Source organism: Drosophila ananassae, chromosome 2L, assembly GCF_017639315.1.
Source record: "Drosophila ananassae strain 14024-0371.13 chromosome 2L, ASM1763931v2, whole genome shotgun sequence".
Taxonomy (NCBI): Eukaryota; Metazoa; Arthropoda; class Insecta; order Diptera; family Drosophilidae; genus Drosophila; species Drosophila ananassae.
Window position 1 is genome coordinate 8,492,267 of NC_057927.1, and position 21,899 is coordinate 8,514,165.

Below are 21,899 nucleotides of genomic sequence, written 5' to 3' on the forward strand. Positions count from 1 at the left end.
CTCCTTTCGACTGTTTTATTATACTTATATCCATTTCGTAATTTGTTGATGGGAATGCCGCAATTTTATGTGTGGCTCGGTGTGTTGTGTGTCGAGTCGGAGTCCTTTCCTTCCTTTTTTTTTCGTTTATATTTTTGCAGTCTTCAGACAAGACAAAGCCAAGGCGCTTGGTTCCCATGCGTGATTCCAATCTGGCCCAGCAACCCAGCAACAACCACTGCACACCACACAAAGGCAGCAGCAGAGAAAAGGGCAATATAAAAGGTAAAGGCAGGGCAGCATCAGCAGTCAGAAACTCGTAAGAATTTTAAAATGCACGATAATCGTTCAGTGATAGCTAAGCAAGCCGACAATGCCCAGGCTGTCTGTTCTGCACTGCAACAAAAATGGGGACAGTTTTTATATTTTTTAAAAGAAACTGTTTATTCCAACTCCTTTACAGAATACCTTACGAATGTGATATTAAATGGTACTTTATAAAGTATGATATGGTAGAATCTAATACATTTCTGTCAGTGTGAATGCCCTGCTCTTCTCATCTCTTTACCACTGCCACTTTAACCTGAGCCACCGAGGTCCAGGCAGCCAGTTTGAAACAAGGTAAGATGCTGCTGCTGCTTCTGCTGCTGTTGCTGTTGCTGTTGCTGTTGGAGGTTGCTGCGATATCGCCGCGTTCGCGCGTTAAACACAAGCGCAACAATTTTTATTCTGTCAGCGAACGCGTGCCTGTATTTGTGTGGTCCCGTCTTCAAACTGGACTGGACTGGGAAGGGGACCCTTGGCTCCTTTGGTCAGTCTTCCTGCCAGAGATTGGGACTGCGACTGCCTTGTGATCTTGCGTGGCGATCTCACGCGCTTGCGCCTGCGCCTGCGCCTGCTCGAGCACACTGCACTGGAAACGGATTGGATGGGATCTGTGGGGATACGAATACGAAAACTCTTAGGTAGCTGGCTTGGCTTGGCATATAAATAGGTTTTATGAGCGCAAAAGTGTTGCCATTTTTCATGCCAACTTGGATCCCCCACCAACTATTTTTAGACATGTACAAGAGCATCCAGGGAAGCAGGGATCAGGGATCCTCGCCAGAGCTCAGACTTTCGCCTCGGTTCTTGTGTTCATGTTCTGCAGTGTTTCGCACGCTGCACGCTACACGCATTTCCACTTGAAACTTGTTCTTGTACCAGCGATCGCCCGCACACCCCGCCGTGATTTGTAACACGATACGTTTCGCCGCCGCCGCTGACTGAAGCCAGGAGCACGAAAAGCAGGGGGTTATCCGAAGGGGGATCGATGGACTAAAGACCATGGTCCCTGCTGCTTCTAATGCATTTTTCAGCTCTTTTGCATGGATCCCCGGTCCTTGGAGCCCCGTCCGATCAGCTCATTAGGCATTTTTAATTTGACAACGCGCGCAATTTATGTGGGAATTTCATGGCCTGTACTTTGACTCATCCCAAACGAAAGACTTAGGCAACGAACTTGGCCGAGCCGAGCTCTGCTCAAAAATCAATTTTCGATTTGCTGCAGTTGTCCGAGGGACTCGTGTGGCTGGCTGGCTACCTTTGGGCTCTGAACTTCCAAACTGCCAAGCTGGGTTCTCGGACTCCCCGACTGACGGAATGACAGACTGACTGCCGGCCTCAGCATCCTCAGATCAAAGCGGAGCGAAGGAGAGCACATGGCAACCCAAAAAAAAGAGCTCTTTGTGGTTTTTAATGAATTTGCAGATACTCTTTTAAGAAATTGAGCCTAGTTTGGCATTATTTATAATTTTGAGATAAACTTAAATTAATTTAAACTCTAACCTAAACTAAGTTTAAATAAAATAATTATTTACTTTTGTTTTATATAATTTTGAGTTACCTACTTGTCGCAAAAAACTAACTATTCTCTTAACAAGTAGAGTATAGAAAATCTATTTAACCGGCACAGGCGTTGACGTTGATGTTGGCCCCGTCTTAACGAAGTGTTGCCTGGCAGTTGCCGCCCCTTCTACTGCCAGGACCTCCTGCCCCTCCCAACTCCTGGCTGCCGGCGACCGTGGCCCTGTGGCTGCATTCCACATGTGGTTTTTGTGGCCAGGTCGGACCGGGCCGGGCCAGGCCAGGCGGCATTTGGCCACGAGCGGCGCATAACACAAAAGGGAGTAGAAATGCGAGAGGGCGGACATCGGGTATTAAGCATTGGCATTCCGAAATTGAAAAAATATCCTCACATAAAAGTATGCAATTTTCTAAGCCCCTGTCGGCCCACTAAGCCTTAAAAAAAGTACTTGAAGCAAATGCAGTTACTGATGGTGGTGTTGTTGTTCCTGTTGGTCATCAACTTTCCATAATCGGCGCGCAGACAACAAACAACTTGGCCCGCCCGCTGGGCCCGGCCAGAAGTAACAACAACAAGAGCAACAAGCGCCACTTTGCTGTCAATTCAAAATGATAAAGCAAACAAATATTAACCCACTCCAAGTGGACGCATGTGGCTGCCGTCTCATGGCACTTTCTGACAGCCCAGCGACACTCGAGCCCGCGATCGGGGATCTGGGATCTGAGATCTGGCACTGCGACTGGAACTGGGACTGGGACTGGGACTGGGACTGTGGGAATGTGCCACGGTCTCCCCACATTCAGAGACACTCACACACACAGAGGGAGAGAAGAGACGGCTTGCCACGGCTTAAATGCTGTTCCAGGCCATAATGACTTTTAATTTTTATGGCACTGGCTGCCGAGGATGCCGATGAAGCATCAGCAGCAGAGCTTAAGTCGCATATAATTCAAGTCCATCAACGCATGCGCTTCACTTGACCACCGCCATGATACACATTTAAATACTCATACCCGTGGTCGTTCCCGGACCTGCAACCTGCAACCCTTCCCCAGCCCTCGGCCACCTTGCACACTTTGCTGTCGCCTGTACGGCCACTTGAAAACGCATCCATGTGACTCGTCTGCGTCTGGATGACCATGGCCATAGCTCTCTGGGATCTCACCAGCTCTTCGGAACTGAACGATGCTCGAGAGGGCCACAAAAGGCTCAGCGTTGTTTAATATTTTAAGTAAGTGCTGCCGCTTGGCTTTGTGCTGAGGAGATCAGGGAGCAGGGACTAGAGACATGGCAGTGGATGCTTGGAGCTCGTGTGGATCTCGATCTATGATGGAGAGCAATTTGTTAGCAACGTGTTAGGCCAAGGCATTCATGCAGAAAGCTGTTTAGACGCCTAGGATGGGTTTCAGAGCCAAGGAGACATTTTCTCGTATGATCTTTAAACTCTAAATGAAAGAAACATAGTTTTAAGAGGTAAGTATCTGTAAAAAAATTTAATCTTCGCCTAAAATATGATTCCAAGAAGTTTTGAATCAGTGGCATATGTTTTCATATCTATCGTAATTTGATTTGTGTACTGATTTGGCAACAGCATTTGGGACATTGTGCCGCATATTTGTGGTTTGTCTCGTGCAAAAACTGTTGGCCAAATACGCGCCGCATGTGGCCACTGGCCAGGTTGTTTCGGTTCCTGTCCCCTGGTCTCTCTCCCTGCCCAAGACGGACAACGTGGCTGCTTACTCACCGTGATCTCGACTGCCGTTCAAACCGCATCGATCGCTGCCAGCTGATAGCACAATGGACCCACTGCACACAATGATAACTATGCCGCTTACGACTTTTTGACTCTCGCGCCGGCCAGGATCAAAAGGAGTCCGGTTGACAAATGTTTGTACACACAGCGTGAGAAGAGGAGGGGTAGACGTTGTGAGAGTGGGATAGGAGGCGAGACCCTTTTCTCCGCTCGAGCTGTGAGGACTGAGAATGTTTATGTTACAAGCCCAATGGTCGCTCTGCACGCCTTCCCCGTTTTTGGCTCCTGGGCCCATTCAGTGGCTGTGTCGGCCTTTGTTGCGGTAGCAAATTCCTTGGAATAGTCACAGCCATTTGCCTAATTTCTATCTGCAGGCCCAGCAATTCCCCAATGGCATTTCACTTAGATTTATGTGAATTAAACAGCCCCTTGCCGCCTCGCCGCCTCGAGCCTCGAGCCTCAAGCGGCACATCCAAATCCCTGGTAGCCGTAAATGTCAACATCCATTAGAGACCTCAAACCGTTAGTGGCATTTGTCGCACGCTATGAGGCCAAAAAGAAAAAGACCCGATCGAAGGAAAATGAACCCACAACAGCAGTCACAACAAGAGTCCCACAACTGGCTACATGATTGAGTGGCTGCTTCTCGGAATCAAATCGATTTGAGAACTGGGATCGTATTGGATCGAAGTGTTCGTTTTCCTCTTTTTTTTTTTTGGGATTCGAAGACCATTCAAAACGGGGCAGCCGAAGCCATAAACAATATAAATATTCTCGTAAATATTAGTTAGTATCAGTTATTAAATTACGCCGACCTTCACGGCAAAACCGGTGAGACGGGCCAAAGCACGCGTTATGGCCATTATTATTTGTTAATTATGTGGCTCTCTCTAATGGTAGAGCCCAAGCTTGTGCAGCCAAAACAAAAGACTTTGGCAACAAACTTGCCAGCTAGCTCTGAGCGGCCATAAAGCACTTCAGAAATTCAATGAACCCCAAGATCGTCGGAGCAGTGGAGATATAAACTAAAACGAACAATTTATGCTCTATTCATAGGTATATTAATTCTAATTGTTAAATAAAATATATTATCTTAAATTAAATATATTTTTTATATTGATACATCAGATAAGACTCTTTCTTTGTTAAGCTTCATTAAAGTTTTTTAATATCCTTACCAAAATGTTGATTACTTTGCTTTTTTAATTAAAACCAAATTGCATCTCTTTCTCACAGCATCCTTGTGCAGATCCCTCCGCGAGCCCTGTCATCTCCTCTGCCACCGCCCCCAAAGCTCATTACATAAGCCATGTGCCCGCGACCCGTGTAAGCGCATAAAAAAAGAAACAAAAATTCAAGTTTCATATCGAAGTTTTATGATCGAAAACACCAACGAAAAAGTAAGGGGAAAAAGAGCAAATCAGCCGCAACCCATGGCGTTGGTGGGAATGGTGGGATCCAAAATGCTGCTGCTGGGCTAAGACGAATATGGGCCGGGTGGGGAGGGGGTAGATGGGAGGAGGGAGAGGACTCGGGCGAGGCAGCAGCAGCCATGTTAACAACTTCCATTAAAAGAAATTAAAAGCAGACGCAGACGCCGTTGGATGCGGACGCGCCATGGCGCACAGAAAATGGCGTTCCATCTGCTCTTTGGCATCTGGCTGGCATCTGTCCATGGAGCTGGCCCAGAGGAGCACTGGCTAATACTGATTCTGAATCACTATTCTGGTCTCCAGTTGGCCAGCGAATGATCTGGGCATTTCCGGTTCGCCTATTTCGAAAGAGCTAGTACTTGGGAGGAAAAGAGTTTCAAGAAGGTCTATGAATAATGCCTAGGTCTATTCTTGAGAATAAAATTTAATCTATTTTGAAGGTAAGATTTTTTTTTAAAGTGCTAGTTTATGGCGGAGAATAGTTTCAAAAAGGTCTATAAATAATTTTTGAAGATAAATTATAATATACCTTCCTTACGAGTTCATATGAGTAATAAGTTTGGTCGAAAGTTTTAGTTTTATGTTGAATTTTTTCTTTAAATTTATCCAAATGATAGCTGTTAAAAGTTACACCTTTATTTCTCCCTGTGTAGCATTACAGGTTGCCATTAAAATTCAATTTCGGTTTATAACTGTCGCCCATTAATATTCACATAAATCAATGCTGAACCAAATCTAATTACAGAAACTAATCTCTGGCTTTTTATCTTCTAGTTCTATTAGTTTATTTAGTGTTTTTTTCTCACAGGGTTTTCGGGTTTTATTTATTTTTTTATTTAAGACAAAAGGTAAAGAGCGCGCGATCTATATGATCGTGATTGTGATGCGGAGGCTGCCGTCTCGCTCTTGCTCCCGCTCCCGCCACTGCGCCACTATGCGGCAGTATCTGAAAGATACGATGCCATTTATTCATGCTCATTAAGTGCTGGAGCGATTGTTGTCTGGGCCTCGGGATGGTCTTCTGGTCTGGTCTGGTGTGGTGTGGTGTGGTCGGAGTAGTCGTATCTGGCTTGTTCACGGTGTGTTCATTCACAAATGAGCGCCTTAAGCAGCTCCGCCCCATCAGCACACAGATACAGATACATTGGACACAGATACACGAACGTAATGAGTTACCACTCACACACACTCACGCCCAGGGAAGAGGAGAGGCCAGAAATTTATGTGGCAGCCACATAGACTGGCGCACACAGATACTCGAATGATGCTGCTGCTGCTGCTGCTGGCTCTGGACCCCCATCCCCTTGGCCGCCGCCCCTGGGCCAGCTTCTTCATCTTTAATTTGGTTCCGTGTATCTTGTTGATGGCGTTTTGCCTTCTCTTATATCTCGCCGCCGATCGTTCATTGCTATTGAATGTTTTTTTGCTTTTTCTTCGTTTTTTGGCTTTGGCTTTAGTTTTCTCCTTTTTCTTCGGGGTTTTTGTGTTTGTGTGTTGAAATTATGCTACGGCTTGCATTCCTGGGATCACAGTTACCAAAATGAGCTAGCCCCCCTCCCGAGTCTGTTACAACAATAACAGGTGTTGCATCCTCTGCATCCAGTTCTCAGGTCTTTGTTCCCGCGGATCCCAGGCGACAATTTTATGGGCAAACAGAGCAGACAATGTCAAAAGCGCGATTGCCAAGTGACAGTGTCAACAGAGCCATGCCATGGCTAGGACCCGGCCAAGTGCAACCGCAACAGTCTCAACAATAAGACTCTATTCCAGATATGCCACAGCCATAACTCCAGAGCCAGCCGAAGTTCGCAGCTCAAAAGTCAGAGAACCAAGTTCAAGATGTGCGAAAAAGCCCGGCTGGAAAAGTAAACTTAAAAATAGCAACCGCAGATTATTAGCCAAAGTCAACAGGTCTGGGGAATTTGTTGTGAAGTCTAGAAAAGCGGCATCATCGCTCTACGATTAGCTTAAATACTTGGTAATTACAGATTGCATTTGCGAAACGAATTATCGAGCTTTCAGCACCCCGCTCATAAGTCAATAGATAAAAACAAGTTACTAGTATATTTGAGGAAATTAGTGGCGCATTCGCGATATATTTGAGTGCATTATTAAACTTATTACCCAGTAAAGTCGCACATCCTGTCTCCGTATCTAATCTGAAGGTTGCGAATATCTGGCCGACTTCCGATCGATGACATTAATGATTCACTGACATAACCAGCAAGGCCAACACCGTCGATAGCCTCGGTGGTCGGTCATATAACACCGCAAGTTTTCCAGGGTTTTCGTGTTTTCGAGAACGAAAGACGGTCCCAGAAACTTCTCAAGCGGAAGTTGGCCAAAAGGGGGCTGCCTGCGAGAGTGTTCGTACTCCGAATACCAAAAAGGAGCACCTCTCTCACACAATACACAAAAAACCGGAACATTATTAATTTACAAGCAATAAAGCGAAACGAACAACAAAATGCAACGGAAAAAGTGAACAATGGTGGCCAAGAGCTGGAGAGGAGATGGAGATGCAGATGGAGGTGCAGGAGCGGCTAACAAGCCACAAGAGTCGACGGGTAGTAGTAGTGCAAGTGTCAAGAGAAATTGCAGCTGAGGTTGCATCTTCTGGCCCCTCACACGCACACACACCATCGCATTTGCCAATTGGCAACACAGTTGAGGCCATCTGTTGAGGCCTCATGTCTTATGTACCCCACCAATACAGACGTGCTGGCCTCTTACCACTGCTGTCGGTGTGAGCCAGAGTATGGTGGCCTATAGTCGTCCTCCTCGCACCTGTGCCACTCGAATGGAGCATAAAAATGAACTCCGATCGTGGCACTTCAACACACTCAAAGACCCACACGCACACACCCAAGCGGAAATGAACCCAGGCCAGCAGAGTGCGAGTGTGTGAGTGAGTGAGTGAGTGTGTGTGTGTGTGTGTGTGTTAGGGTTCTTGAAAGCACCCTCGTCGCATAGTGGTCGTGTATTCGTATTCGTAATCGTACTCGCAGCAGTACTGGCACTCCGATACGACGATACTCCGATACTCTGGTGCTCTGGTACTCCGCTCCCGATACTCGCTCGTGGGCTCGGAAATGTCATTTGTCAATCACCGTGCGAGCGCAACGGTTGTCCGAGAGCGAGCTCCCTGCGAGGACTAAGCCAGGCGGTTAAGTAGCACCAAATCAGTAAAGAAAATCCAAGTCCAACTCAAAGCAAAAAAAAAATCCCAACAAACAACGAATAATTTCACAAAAATTAAATAAATAAATAACGAAACGCGTGCGCTCCTCCTCATCAGTCTCTCAGTGTCTCAGTGTGCCAAAAGTGAAGTGCTAAACAACCAAATAAAGGAGAAAAGAATAATAATACGAATAAAAACATAAATCAAACAATCATGGATAACTCAGACTGCCGTGTGCCCTGGGCCAGTGCCCCCAGCAGCATGACCTGCCTCTCCCTCGACCCAACCAAATGCCACAGCTCCAGCTCTAGCTCCAAATGCCAGCCTGATTGCGACACTCCTCCAGCGGCGGAAAAGATCCAGCGCCACATTGCGTATACGCAACGTTGCCCTGGCAAGATCACAACTCTGCTGGCAGTCCTGCTCCTGGTGCTGCCTCTCAGCTTTACGCCGGCACACAGCTGCGGCCCCGGTCGAGGCCTGGGCCGTCGTCGGGAGCGCAACCTCTACCCACTGGTCCTCAAGCAGACCATTCCCAATCTCTCCGAGTACACCAGCGGCGCCTCCGGGCCCCTGGAGGGCCCAATACGTCGGGACTCGCCCAAGTTCAAGGACCTGGTGCCGAACTACAACCGTGATATCCTGTTCCGCGACGACGAGGGCACCGGAGCCGATCGTCTCATGAGCAAGGTGAGTTGTAAACTTGTGGGTAAAAAGTCCAGCAGTGGTATCAGCAGTGTCTAGTTGTGGCATTAAAATATTAGACTTGGTTGTTCATATCATTATCTAGACTTTGTTCGGGAATAGTTATGACTGAGGGGAAAATTATTGTGATTAAGGAAACTGGAAATTCTGGCAATTAATCGTATATTCCGATGAAGAAAAAATGTTTCGGTCGACTCATTAATTAGGAAAAGCCACAAGCTATGATGATTCACTTCCCACCCACCACTAATCGGATTGCTTCCGAATCTGGGCTAGGCCAAGTGCCGGCCTATTGCGCACTGCACCCAACCTGCCTTTCGTTCTCCGGTGGACGCTCAAATTCAATTGTCAAATTAGCAATCGCTAATCTCGGAGGCAAACCATATCTCCGATCGTGCGATAGAGCTGACCGCCCGCCACTCGATTTCCCATTGATAACGGCTACGTGTCGGTATCAAAAAACAGCCAACTCATCAAGCCGATCGTCCGCTTAACTATTTATAAAAAATAAATAAACTTTATTACTAAGTGGAAGCAGTAAAAACGACAAGAACAGCATTGGCAATTATGATTAATTATGCATCTTATCGGCGCCGAACTGCACTTATTTCACAATTGCAAAAAACAGGAAGCCCGATACTCGAAATCCAGGGACTAAATGGCAGATAGCCAGCCGAATTCCATTGAACTATGCCATAAAGGTTTTGCAATAAACGCAAAAAGTATAAGTTAATAAAGGAAAAGAAAACAAACAAGAGTGCGTTCAACAACCTCCTGTGTCGATTCGATCCGAGGGATCATCATGGCAAATAGTTCAATCAATCAACATTGTGAATGCGTTTTCGATTTCGCACGAACAACAAACACAGACTCGAGTATGGCCGGATTAAGTGCTATAAGTATACCTGCCCATATACCGTCCACCGCCCGCCCACCTGTCTGCCCCCAAGCGAGGCACGCGAGCATTGCCGCTTATCGCTGGTGTTTGTCTGATAAGCGGCCCGCAAGTAGCTTGTTCGCCGACTAATTTACACTCACACTGGGCCACTGGGGGGTTTATTTGCCAATATCTAGATCCTAGAAGACAGTGAAAAAAATTCTCTAAAGTGCGAAAAATAATATCAGAGTTTTATTTTTTTCTTTCTGAATAATATAAGCCCTAATCTCTAATGCCAACTTGGTTCAAAGGCTCCCATAAATCTTGAAATATTTTTTCCGGTGCAATCGCTTATAGGTCGCCTGGAGTTATTTTTATGGGTTGCAGAAAAAATGTGTTCTAAGACACCAGCTAAGTCGAATACTAGCAATATCTTATCGTCTGGCTCAAGAGGTGTTTTGGGGAAAGTGGGGAGAGCTGGGGACTAATAGAGAATCTAAAGTTCAAAAACAAAAAACATCTTAAACAAGTGCTTAATTCCGGCGACAGAAGTTCCAATTAGCATTGCCATTTGCAGTGCACGGAGGAGTGCTGGTACAGTCGGGCTCCCATAAGTGGACCGAGGCACACTTATCGGGGACGCCAGCTCACGGTTATCGCAACAACTTTTGTTATTTTAATGAAATTTTAAGTGCTGACTAGGTTTTAAAAATAACGCCCTCCCTCCTTGATAAGTCCCCATAAAGGGGCTATTAAAGTTTACGGCCGACTTCCACTTTCCTAGTCCTCCAATTCGGAGCTTATATTTTACGAAATAAATAATCAAAACTACTAGACAGATTAGCAGCACGAAATTAATATATTGATTTAAGAGTGTAATTCAACACTCATGCCATAATGACTTTCATTAAAATTATTTACGGCTCTGGTAATTGAAGATCTGGAAAGATTGGCGCACTCCAGTATCGGATGATTAATCGAAAAAACAGTTGTTCTGGCTTCTAAAATTTCACTTAACTTTCACAAATGGCCATTTGCAACTGCCACGCGCCCATCGGGGGACTTTTAAATGGCCGAGAGAAACATTTGTGGATGTTACCTTGAATTTGATATGCAATCCATATAAAGCAGCCTTTTCAGACCCGACAAACGGTTAACAGTTGCAGTTGCACCAACTCGGCAGCAATACTTACCTTATAGTGCCTACATTGTGTATCGGCCGTGACATCGGCGATTGTCAAGGACACCGAAAGGTCAAAGCATGGCCAAGGCCTTCCAGGCATTTGACTAACTGCCCAAGGACACTCGCGCCCATAAAATCCTGTTGTGCTCAATGGCAAATATTTACAACTGCAACCGTTTCGCAGGCTACCGAGTGACATTGGTCCGGAGAATTCACCGGAGGCTGGGAGACCTCTGTTTCAGAAAACCAGCAGCGCAACTAAATCGTATTTTATGTTTTTGATTTTTTTGGATACGTACTGTGCGTGAATTTCTGTTGGTAAACAATTCGTTTTGGCCATTAAAAAGGCAGCTAACCAAGTGACCGTGAGTGCTGTGTGGGTTGCATAAACAAATTGCAAATTGCAGATTGTCAGCAGCATTTTCAGTAAACAATAAAACCGAATCAGACGAAACGGCAGCCACCGTAGAGACATCACATCCAAGGCGTCGTAAAATGCCAGAGCTTATGACAAGTCATTGCACGGGCAATGCAGGTAATTAAAGTAATGTGTTGTCTATGCAACACGCCTTGCTGACTGGATTAGACAAGCAGCAGAAACCGCAGCGGACAGCGGACTGGCGGACTGGCGGACGGCAAATGGACAGACGGACGGACTGCCGGAGAAGAATGCGTCAAAAGCCGCAGCATAAGTTCTAAAATTTCATAAATTGTAGCAACAATGGGGCTGAGGGCAAAGCCAATGGGGTAATCCGATATGATTATTGACATGCATGCAGTCCCAGTTGCCGGTTGCCAGATACCAGTTGCCAGTTGCCAGTTGCCAGTTTTCAGTCTTCCAGTCTTCAGTCCTCAGTCCTCTTTTCAATATTATGTCCCACACCACTCGAGCCAGACACATGCATCAAATCAAATCAAATCAAAGTAAGCCCACAGAATACAGCCACAAGGCACTCTAATAGAACATTATGACTCAAAAATTGATCCTATTATGACAAAAGATCAGAAGACAAGAGACAGAACGGTGAGCGGTGCGGGATGATGATGTCAGAGTCTCAGTTTCGTTTTCTTTTTGGCCAAACTCAAATCAAATCACGTCAAATGCCAAGATAAGCAAACTTCTCTTCGTGGGAACATTCCAGGGCAGGGCCTGTATATCCCAGGATGGACTGGACTGGACTGGACTGACTGGGGACTCGACCAACAAAGTAATCAAACTTATCAAACAAACATCAGTCAGGCAAAGTGGACAAATTGCCAAATGGCCGGCCGGGGATCGCCGCCGAATCTCCATAAACCGCAGTGTTTGTTTTGCTTTTGTGTGTGCGATGCTTTTATATTATTATTAATCAATTTGATACTTTTACGAGGGCACTCAAGCGCGAATGTTCAAGGATTTGTTGCTCCAAAATGCCATCGATATTTGCTCTGTTCTGGCTCTGGCTCTTCCCCAGACTCTTTGCCTTTTGCTTTATTTGCATAAAACTTTTATGAACTTGCCCCGGAGAGGATCGCGAGCGAGATCTGCGATCTGCGATCGCGTCGCGGCTATCACATTACTGCTGGGCGAGTGACTCACATTTCACATGGCTCCTCGGTCTTGTCTCCCGATTCCTGCAAGTCACGGGCGGACTTGCCCCTTGTCCCCCAGTCCCCTTCTTGGCAGCCCCATCAGTGCCAATGTGCGGCTCATAACTCATCATCAAAGTTAATCACACATCAGGGATTATGGCGCTTATCATTTAAGACCCGGCCTGGGTCTCTCCTACCTGCCTCCTCCAAACTGAGAGCCTCCAAATGACTTTTGCAGCCCGGCCGGGGCACATTAAATGTGGCAGGGTCACGGGGGAGTGACAGGGGGGAGACACAGGTGAGGCAATAGGCCGCAACTGAGATTTAATTTACGATTTCTGCAAATTAATAGCATTTAATTAATAACAATAAAATGACGCCTTCCCTTTATGGACATTTATTTGACGCGAGATTTACGAGCGTTTTGTAAAGAGTTGGGGGCCGCCTCAGAGCATTACGCTTGGGCTCTATGAAAATTGCTAATAACTTTTTACATTTCCCGAGGATTTAAGAGATAATAGAAGATTTAGGGAGAGTTTAGAGGAGAAATACAGCCAGTAAAAAAATAGTTTGGGTTTTTATTAGACACTTTTTCAAGTGAAATACAAATCTATTACTTTCTTATTTCTGAAGCCTTGAAAAATGTATTAATGATATAAGAATTCCATTCCTCGTTTAACAAGTGAGAAGAATTCAATTTGGCATCCAAACCCAACTCCCGATCTCTCGTTAATCCGATAAAGACTTACCTCCTTTTTAATTCGTGCCATTTATAATCCACGAAAATAAACAGACAGGAGCAGACTTTGGAACCCGACTGTCGAGATATTTCTCGAGATTCCGTAAACACAGTCACATTCCCTCGGATTCTGATTAATTAAAACTTCAGCCGTCCGGTTGGACTTTTTTCTCCTTTTTTATATATTGGCCTTATACGATTTGTGGATTTTTTGCGCTGTAATAATTGATTCGAAGCTGCCATCAGCGCATCAGCATAAACAATCAAAGAGACTGCCGCGGCGAGGCAGGAGGACTCCCCTGCGTTTCTAATGAAGAGCTGTGAATAGATTTGCAACACAAATAAACACATTCGGCGGCGGATTGGCATTAACCCTGCACTTGAATCAATCAGCCTCCTCCAAGTTTGCCAATTAAGTAAGGAAATGGAAATCCGTGGCCCTCCTCGAGTGGGCCACACAGGGCGACCTGCTGACTGACGGGCTCTAAGTTGCCACCTAAGTGGCTGCCAAAAGAGCTCTCATCCAAGGCTCTCTCAAGTGGCCCACCTTCACGGCCTTTAGGGCTCGATCCTCCCCTGAATCCCGGGCTGTTGACACACATAAAGCGTGTGTGGTGGGTGACGTGATTTCCTCCGTTTTTTTTGTCGGCCTTTGAGTATATCCTGTGTCAGTTGTAAGTTTTCGCTTCCTCTGAGCTTCCTCCGATGGCAATCAGTGCCAGGAATCAAAGGATATGGAATATCTGCTTACACTCTCCTACAGCACTGCATAGCACGTGCATCTGGTCATGGCCAGCAAAATCACACAAAAAATATATAAAAACCCAAAAAGGGGTGACTTCCCTGGCGTAACTTAATGCGCACTTGAATTATGTCGTTAAATTGTGTCGTTTCCTAATCGTCGGTTTTTTTCTTCCTGGGGTAAGTAATCCGAGACGCCTCGCCTTTGGTTTGGTTGGCAAAAAAAATCAGGGTAACTCAGGACTGGGACCTGGACTGTGACTGTGCCGGGGACTCTGACTGGGATCCAAAAACAAACAAAGACCGAGAGAGTTCGGGACTAATAGCTTCAGCTGGGACCCAACCGACGTCCACTCCGCTAATGATGATGAGTGCCTAATAATCTTCGTGCCATAATAATTTCGCCTGGACCATTAAAAGCGTCAAATTGGCAGCCAGCCAGACGATTTAAATCAATAAAACTGCAGTGGCGTGGCAATTAAAAACGCATCAAGAGCCCAACATCCATAGACCAGCGGCCAAGACTCTTGCGGCCAAGACTTTAAAAGCTGTAGGGGATCGGATCAAATGCAGATGCGTGTAAACAAAAATGGGGCGTGGTTCGATTTTCCCTTTTTTTTCGGGGTAATGGCTGGGCAAAGTTCACACCTTGTTGAATGTCTAATTAATGCAGCTTTCTTAGGGTAGAGACAGGAGGCAGTATCGGGATAAAGGAATGCAGGGGGATATGTGCTGGCAGGGCTTATTTACACTTGACGCTGTTGTCTAACGGCCACTTACAAGGCACACACATTATTTAGCCATCTTTTTGGGCCGCCGACGCCGCCTCTAAATGTTTACCTTACGCACCCGTCGGCAAACGATGCTGGATTTGGATTTGGATTTGGAGTCGTAGTCGTAGTCGGAGTTGGAACCTCTTCTCGCTTGTTTGCACTTCGCTGCATCGATTTTCAATTCGAACTCAATGCATTAGCATGTTGGGTAAACATCGTTGGCAGTGCTTAAGACAAAAGCGTTTGTTTTTCACCTTTTTTTTTTTTACCTCCATCTCCATGCCCATGTCGAGATCCATGTCCAGGTCCATCTCGGACTCAAACTGTTTGCCGTTTCGCGTTACGCTTTTGTGCTCATTAGCACGGCTCGACTTGGCTCTCCACTGGTTAAGCCTTTTAATAAAGCAAAGTTGCAGCAGCAGCGGACAAGCCCACAAGACGGAGGACGGGATTGGACAGGCAAATTTCATTGAACTCTTCCCGGAATGCGCGGGTCGCATCGGGTAGACTCTACCATGTCCATAGCCACCTCGCTCACTGTCCTGATTGCCGATTTGGCACAGTTTGCGGCAGCCGGCATTTGGTGTGTGACAAATTCGGGCCTCCTTGTTTTGGGCCAAATAATAGCAAACACACAGCCGGAGATCCACACCTCATCAAAACATAAAACCGAAAAAGGCAAAAATTGATCGGCTGTGGTTTGCTCAAAAAAAAGGATCCTTGGTCGGCAAATTGATTTTATGCGCTGTCTGTTTGCACACAAAAAGGCAACATCCTGTCACTGTCCTTTGTCCGCCTGCCCGTTGATAATTGATTTTGTGGCTCTGCATCTTCTAGATACCTTCTTCGATCCTCAGATCTTTTTTTTTCGGTCTCAAATATTTGCATAGACTTATTCGAATCCTTTTTGCTTGGCTGGCATTTCTCATTTCTCCGCTCATGGATTTAAAAAATCAAATGGAAACAAGCCGACAAACGACGAGCAGGGCACCCACCACATTGTTAAACAAAAAGTAAGCGTTTTCATATATTATCGACAGGAAAAACAAAGAGAGGAGAGGATCGAAAATAAAGGTCCATCCATAAAGGTCCCGGCATTATTGTCATTATTTACCCATGAGCGTGGGTTAGTAGGGTCAGTGTTTGAACTGCAAACAAGCCTTTGGCCAGAAAGGGAACTCGGCAAACACTACTCGGGGCACCAAAAACTCCTTGGCTGTTTGTTGAGGTTGTGCAGCAACAGGTTCAAAGGATGCGACCACCAAAAAACGAGAAACGAAAAAGCTGAAAAAAGGGCAGACTCACACAGTCCAAAAAGACTGTCCAAATACCTAGGCGGCACGGCACTGCTCCCTCGAAGAAGAATGAGAAAGACAGTAATGAACACCAGCCCTTTTGGGCGACCAGAATGAACTCCCGCTTGCCACGCCCCTCCCTCAACACACGCACACACTATATCCATCTCTGTTGCTCCCCCTTGAGGGGGCTCTGAGTGAATTAAACATGGCGTCTGCGTCTGGGCTATTAAACGAAACCTAATCGATCTCTTACCTTCTTTCATCTCTCTTCTAGCGCTGCAAGGAGAAGCTCAACGTCCTGGCCTACTCGGTGATGAATGAGTGGCCCGGAGTCCGGCTCCTGGTCGCCGAGTCCTGGGACGAGGATTACCAGCACGGCAAGGAGTCGCTGCACTACGAGGGTCGGGCTGTGACCATTGCCACCTCGGATCGCGACCAGTCCAAGTACGGCATGTTGGCCAGGTTGGCGGTGGAGGCTGGTTTCGACTGGGTCTCCTACGTCAGTCGCCGTCACATATACTGCTCCGTCAAATCAGGTAATTGTCTATATTATAATAATTTTGTTTATACTGGTTTTATGTCAGGGAATTAAGAGTAAACTGAACAATTCAAAAATATTTAAACCGTTTACCCCAAGGTAATAACAAAATAATTAAGTTTCATCAACAAACAGATTTTCCTAAAGAAGTCTGGTTTTAAATTAGTTTCTTCACTTGTTAGTTAGTTTAACAAAAAGGTATTAGGTAGTTAAAAAAAGGTGTTAGCTGTTAGAACTTGCCAAGCCCTTCTTATAAATTACATTTTAAAACGCATTGAAGTGTTGGAAACTAGTTAGAGCAGCTAGAGTTAGAGCAGCGACATTGTAATAACAAGTAATGTTCGATGTTCGATAGGTGATGGCTGATGGCTGATGGGTGGGCCTGGTCAGTTAGCCAGAAGTGACACTAACAAGCGTAATTTCGCATGTTCCGTACTGGCGATCGCTAAGCTGACAGGCGTTGGCAAATTTCAGGCCCCCCACTCCTGCACTTTGCTCCGCCAATTTGGCCACGGATGCAGTTCCTCCAGCTCACTGGAAGAGGGGTAAACAAAGAAAAATGAAAAAAAAAGGGGAAGAGCCAGGCGATCCAGGCCAGGCAACAAAGTCTCGAAAACCGGACCCGAAAAGAGTCGGCAGAGCCCGGCAGAGGCGGCAACTTGCTGGGGCTGTGTGCTGTTTTGACATGTTTAGGTTTGCGCCTGTCAAATTAAACGAATTGATGATACAACACCCAAAGCGTTTCTCAGGCAGCCAAACGGCCAAACAGGCAAACTGGCCAAGAGCCAGGCAACCGAAACAGGCAAAAGATGAATTAAATGCCGGGCTAAAACCTGAGCGCGGGCCTAATTGAAAAAAAGAGGCTCGGAAACACGGAACACCAAAAACCGAACGCAGCAAGTTAGCATCATCAGTTAAGACTCCGGCCCAGTCTATACAAAGGTGTATGTGTGTGTGTGTGGGTATAGGTGTGTATCTGTGAGTTGTAGCCATTATGGCCAGCAACCAGTTTTCCCCGAAACATAACGATACATAACGAAACTGCCCCAAACACCAAATAACAAGAGAGAGGAAAATGCTCCATACGACCAGCCAACCAAAACGGGCCAAGACAATTAAGTTTTCTCGCCAAGATTTCCTTCTTTTTTGCATTTCTTTCCCAAGCGGCTGCAAGGGATTTTCCCTTTCATGTCCCAGTCTACAATTTTCGTCTACAATTACAACCCAAGGCACGCCTTTTTCCCACACACGCAGTCACAATATTTTGACTTTTCGTTTCCTTCGGTTTAGCGGTTCATAAAAAGTACAAAGGACATCGGAGCCAAGTGTCCTTGCTCATTGATTCTAATTGCTTATGAAAGGAGCCGCCCGGTCCTGCTTTGGTCCTGCTGGATCCTGGTGTCATTTTGCCTGTCTGTGTTTGACCCCTGGGCCAGAAATCAAACGACTGCACCGACAACAAGTGGCAAAAGGACACAGCCTGGACTGCCATGCGTGTGGTCCCTGCAGCACCACCTCCCCCACTCCTCGCCATGGCCATGTGTTGTGTGGCCGGTGGGCCTATCAATAAATTACGAAGCGATTGATTGCTGATAGCCGGGCTGCACATAAACCACTGGCTTATGACAGTTTTGGCACAGCATTCGATTCGCTGCGAGTTCGCTGCCTAAGTCTTTCGTTTTCATGGCCTAAACAGCAGCAGCAGCAGCAGCCAGAGCAAACCCAAAGCCAAAGCAACACAACACCAGCACAACGACGAAGAGTAATGGCTGTAAACCTTTTTGTCGACACTAATTTTTTTTTTTCTCTCTTTTTGTTGTTGCTGCTGGCTGTCTATTGTTGTTGTTGCTTTGGTTGTTGGTGTGTCGCGCGCGCGCATTAAGGCCCCAAGCCTCACTGTTGCTGTTGTTGCATGTTCATGTTAATGCTGTCCAAACGATCAGTCACCACAGCCAACAACACCAACAACAAGTGGTCGGAGCGGTGCGGCTGTCCTCTGTTTTGTAATAATTTATCAGTTTAGTCTTCACAACAAAGATAAAATAACGATAATTTTAACCACTTTAATGGTTTATTAATTTATGACCCTTCAAGTTCTTCACTTTCCACTCACCGCCGCCAATGGAGACGCCGAAGACGATGCCTGAGATTTTGTTTCCCTTCTTGGCCGTGTCATTCCCTCAACTTGGTTTTATTTTTTGTCTTTTGTTACTGGTTCTTCTGTTTTTTCCTGGTCTGCTTCATTTTTTGTTGTTGTTTGTTGGTAAGAAGGTAGATTTCACACCAATTTTTCTTGTTACTACCGCGCTTCCTCTGCCTCCAGCCCCCAGCCGCTCACTTTGTGACCCTCCTGGGCTCGGCTCCCGGTCCCCATCGATTATGGGTTTTATAGACCGCTGACCATATGTATTTAATCCGATTTTTATTGTTTCTACACTTTTCAGTCCGTCCGCCAGTGTTTACCGAAAATGCATCAATGGGAATTTTGGGTATTTGGTATTTGGGAAGGTGCATTTTCGTTGGAATTTTTCGGGTTGCAGCAGCATCGGCAACATCCGTCGGTGCAGCAACAACAAGGCCACTTTATGGCCACTCATTATAATAAAGCGCGCGCGCTGTTAGTGGTCTGGAATTTTTAATTTGAATTTTACAAGCATTTGAGGCGGCAGTGGCGGTGGCGATGGCGGTGGCGGCGGCGGCGGCGCTTCGGGTGTGAAATGTGCGTGTGAGCCCCCCAAGAGAAAGTTCTGAAAATGCAGCCCTATATTTCCAGATCTAGCTGGGTGGCCCGATGCCTGTAATCCAATATACATTAATGATGATTAATGTGGTTGCAGTAGTGGGTTGCAGCATGTTCGGTAATTGTGCACAGGTTGCTAAAAAGGCTGCTATATGGGTTGTTGGGAAAACAATGCCACAAACTGCTACCTGGCACATCCCTTCTTCTTCTCTGCCTTGGAGGAACTAAGCCGCTTTGGCTCGAGTCGAGTTCGCATTCGGATTTGGATGATCCCACACGGCTAATCTTGTAGGAAAAACAAGATCACAATTTTTGTGCAAGCCGATGCCGATGCCGAAAACAAAAACACACGACCGCCGTGCCGCATGTTATTGATATGGCCTGGCAGATCGCAGATTGTAGATTGAAGATCGAAGATCTCGGATCCTCCTTCGATCGCATTATGTTCCTGGCTTGTTGGCAAGCCGCAAAAGGCAGTCCTTTCAGTCAGTCCTTTTTTTTTTTCGGGGCCCATTGTTTCAGTTTGGGCTGTGACGGGCCAGCCCCGGGGATCGATCTGTGAAAACCTTTTTGACTTGTTGGGTTTGGCAATTGGATGCTTAACGCCAAATTAGATTAGCAACTAATGCTATTACCTGGGCCAACTACACCCGGGTGAAAAATGTTATCTCAAATCGGTAATAAATCTTCTTGATCTGAGCAGCGAGTACTTTTATGAAGATTACAATTTACTTTAATTAAAAATACAATCGATGTTATTTAATAAAAATTAGGTAGAGCCTTAAATTAATTATTCTCCCCAACGAAGATTTAAAATCTAATCATTTTGTGCCTTCTTCCACTTGCAGATTCCTCCATCAGTTCCCATGTCCATGGATGCTTCACACCGGAGAGCACGGCCCTGCTGGAGGGAGGAGTGAGGAAGCCGCTGGGCGAGCTCTCCATCGGAGACCGCGTCCTGAGCATGACTTCCAACGGCCAGCCTGTCTACAGCGAAGTGATCCTCTTCATGGACCGCAACCTGAAGCAAATGCAAAACTTTGTTCGCCTGCACACGGCGGGCGGAGCAGTGCTGACGGTTACGCCGGCGCATTTGGTGAGCGTGTGGCAGCCGGAGCGCCAGGAGCTGACCTTCACCTTCGCGGACCGCATCGAGGAGCGGCAGCACGTGCTCGTCAGGAATGAGGAGACGGGCGAGCTGCGACCGGATCAGGTCATCAAAGTGGAGAGTGTGCGCAGCATGGGCGTGGTGGCGCCCCTCACCCGCGAGGGCACCATTGTGGTCAACTCAGTGGCCGCCAGCTGCTACGCGGTGATCAACAGCCAGTCGCTGGCCCACTGGGGCCTGGCGCCCATGCGTCTGCTCTCCACCCTGGAGGCGTGGCTTCCGGCCAAGGATCAGCTGCGCAGCTCCAAGGACCACCCAAAGGACAGTTCCGCGGAGCGTCAGAACGGCATTCACTGGTATGCCGAGGCGTTGTACAAAATCAAGGATTACGTCCTGCCGAAAAGCTGGCGCCATGATTAGGTCCCTCGGCTCCAGAGACCCGGCCCAATAATTGTATTATATTTTGTAGTTATGTATATGCCTAATGATTGATGTATTTCAATGTTGAATATGATTAATACCGATCGCTATTATTTATTTAACACACACAAAACACCCACCCACATGGAGAAAGCAAAAAAAAAGGATATCATTTAGCCAGAGCAAACGAAATCAAATCGATAAACGAAGAATTCGAAATTGTTACACACACGTCCTTGACTTTTTGTGTTTTTGCAAACATCCTTAGATATAAGTAGGCAATCCTTGGCACAAATCCTGAATGAAGAGATGAGAGATAAACACGAGAAAGAAGCATGCACCAATTTTTTCTTCAGACGACTGTTACTGTATATTTTTAATGGAATTGAATTGAATAATTTATTAAATTGCGAAATTGACTTTGAGTGCGAGTGCGACTGTGCGCATTCCAGCCATTGGATATATAAACATTTTGTACTTTGTATATAGAAATGAAGCATTATAGTGACTGAATACTTTATTGTAATTTTGTATATAATACTTAATAGTTAACTGCGTATTTATACCTTATATTTAATGAATTATATTGAAATTGTTTGATAAATATTATGGTCTTTTCAATTGGTATTCTTTGGTGGTTCATTCGTGGGTATTTATTAATCTTCGACTATTTAAATAACCCGCTCAGTCAGTAAGGACCCTTGGCGTTGCCACTTCGGGAAAGGATTGATGAACCGGTTCGTTGAAAATTAACCGGTTCACCGATGATTGAAAAAGGCTGAAAAATCGTAAATAGTACGGGCTAAAAAGGTATGGATAGAAACTATCCGCGAACCGGTTCCGTAATACCCAATACTCAATGGAAAAAGTTACAAATTCCCTCTTTTAACCAGAAAATGAATGGTAATAGTTAAACCATAGTGAAAAATATTAAAAACAAAAATAATACTGTAATATTTATTTAATTTAAAGAATAAGTTTCAATGTACTATAAACTTTGATTTCTATTACTT

The 21,899-nt window shown here is 45.9% G+C and overlaps 1 protein-coding gene across 2 annotated transcripts; it reads left to right on the forward strand.

Moving 5' to 3' along the window:
- Positions 1-7,963: 7,963 nt before the first annotated feature.
- On the forward strand, positions 7,964-21,490 carry LOC6500808 (protein hedgehog). Of its 2 annotated transcripts, none has more exons than XM_001953919.4 (3): positions 7,964-8,882; positions 16,355-16,616; positions 20,207-21,490. In XM_001953919.4, the coding sequence occupies exons 1-3, from the start codon at positions 8,406-8,408 to the stop codon at positions 20,884-20,886; spliced, it is 1,419 nt and encodes a 472-aa protein (XP_001953955.1). In that variant the 5' UTR covers positions 7,964-8,405; the 3' UTR covers positions 20,887-21,490. The 2 variants fall into 2 exon arrangements, with proteins under 2 accessions (XP_001953955.1, XP_014766741.1); XM_014911255.3 differs by lacking the exon at positions 7,964-8,882 and adding an exon at positions 11,472-11,492.
- The last annotated feature ends 409 nt before the right edge of the window (positions 21,491-21,899 follow it).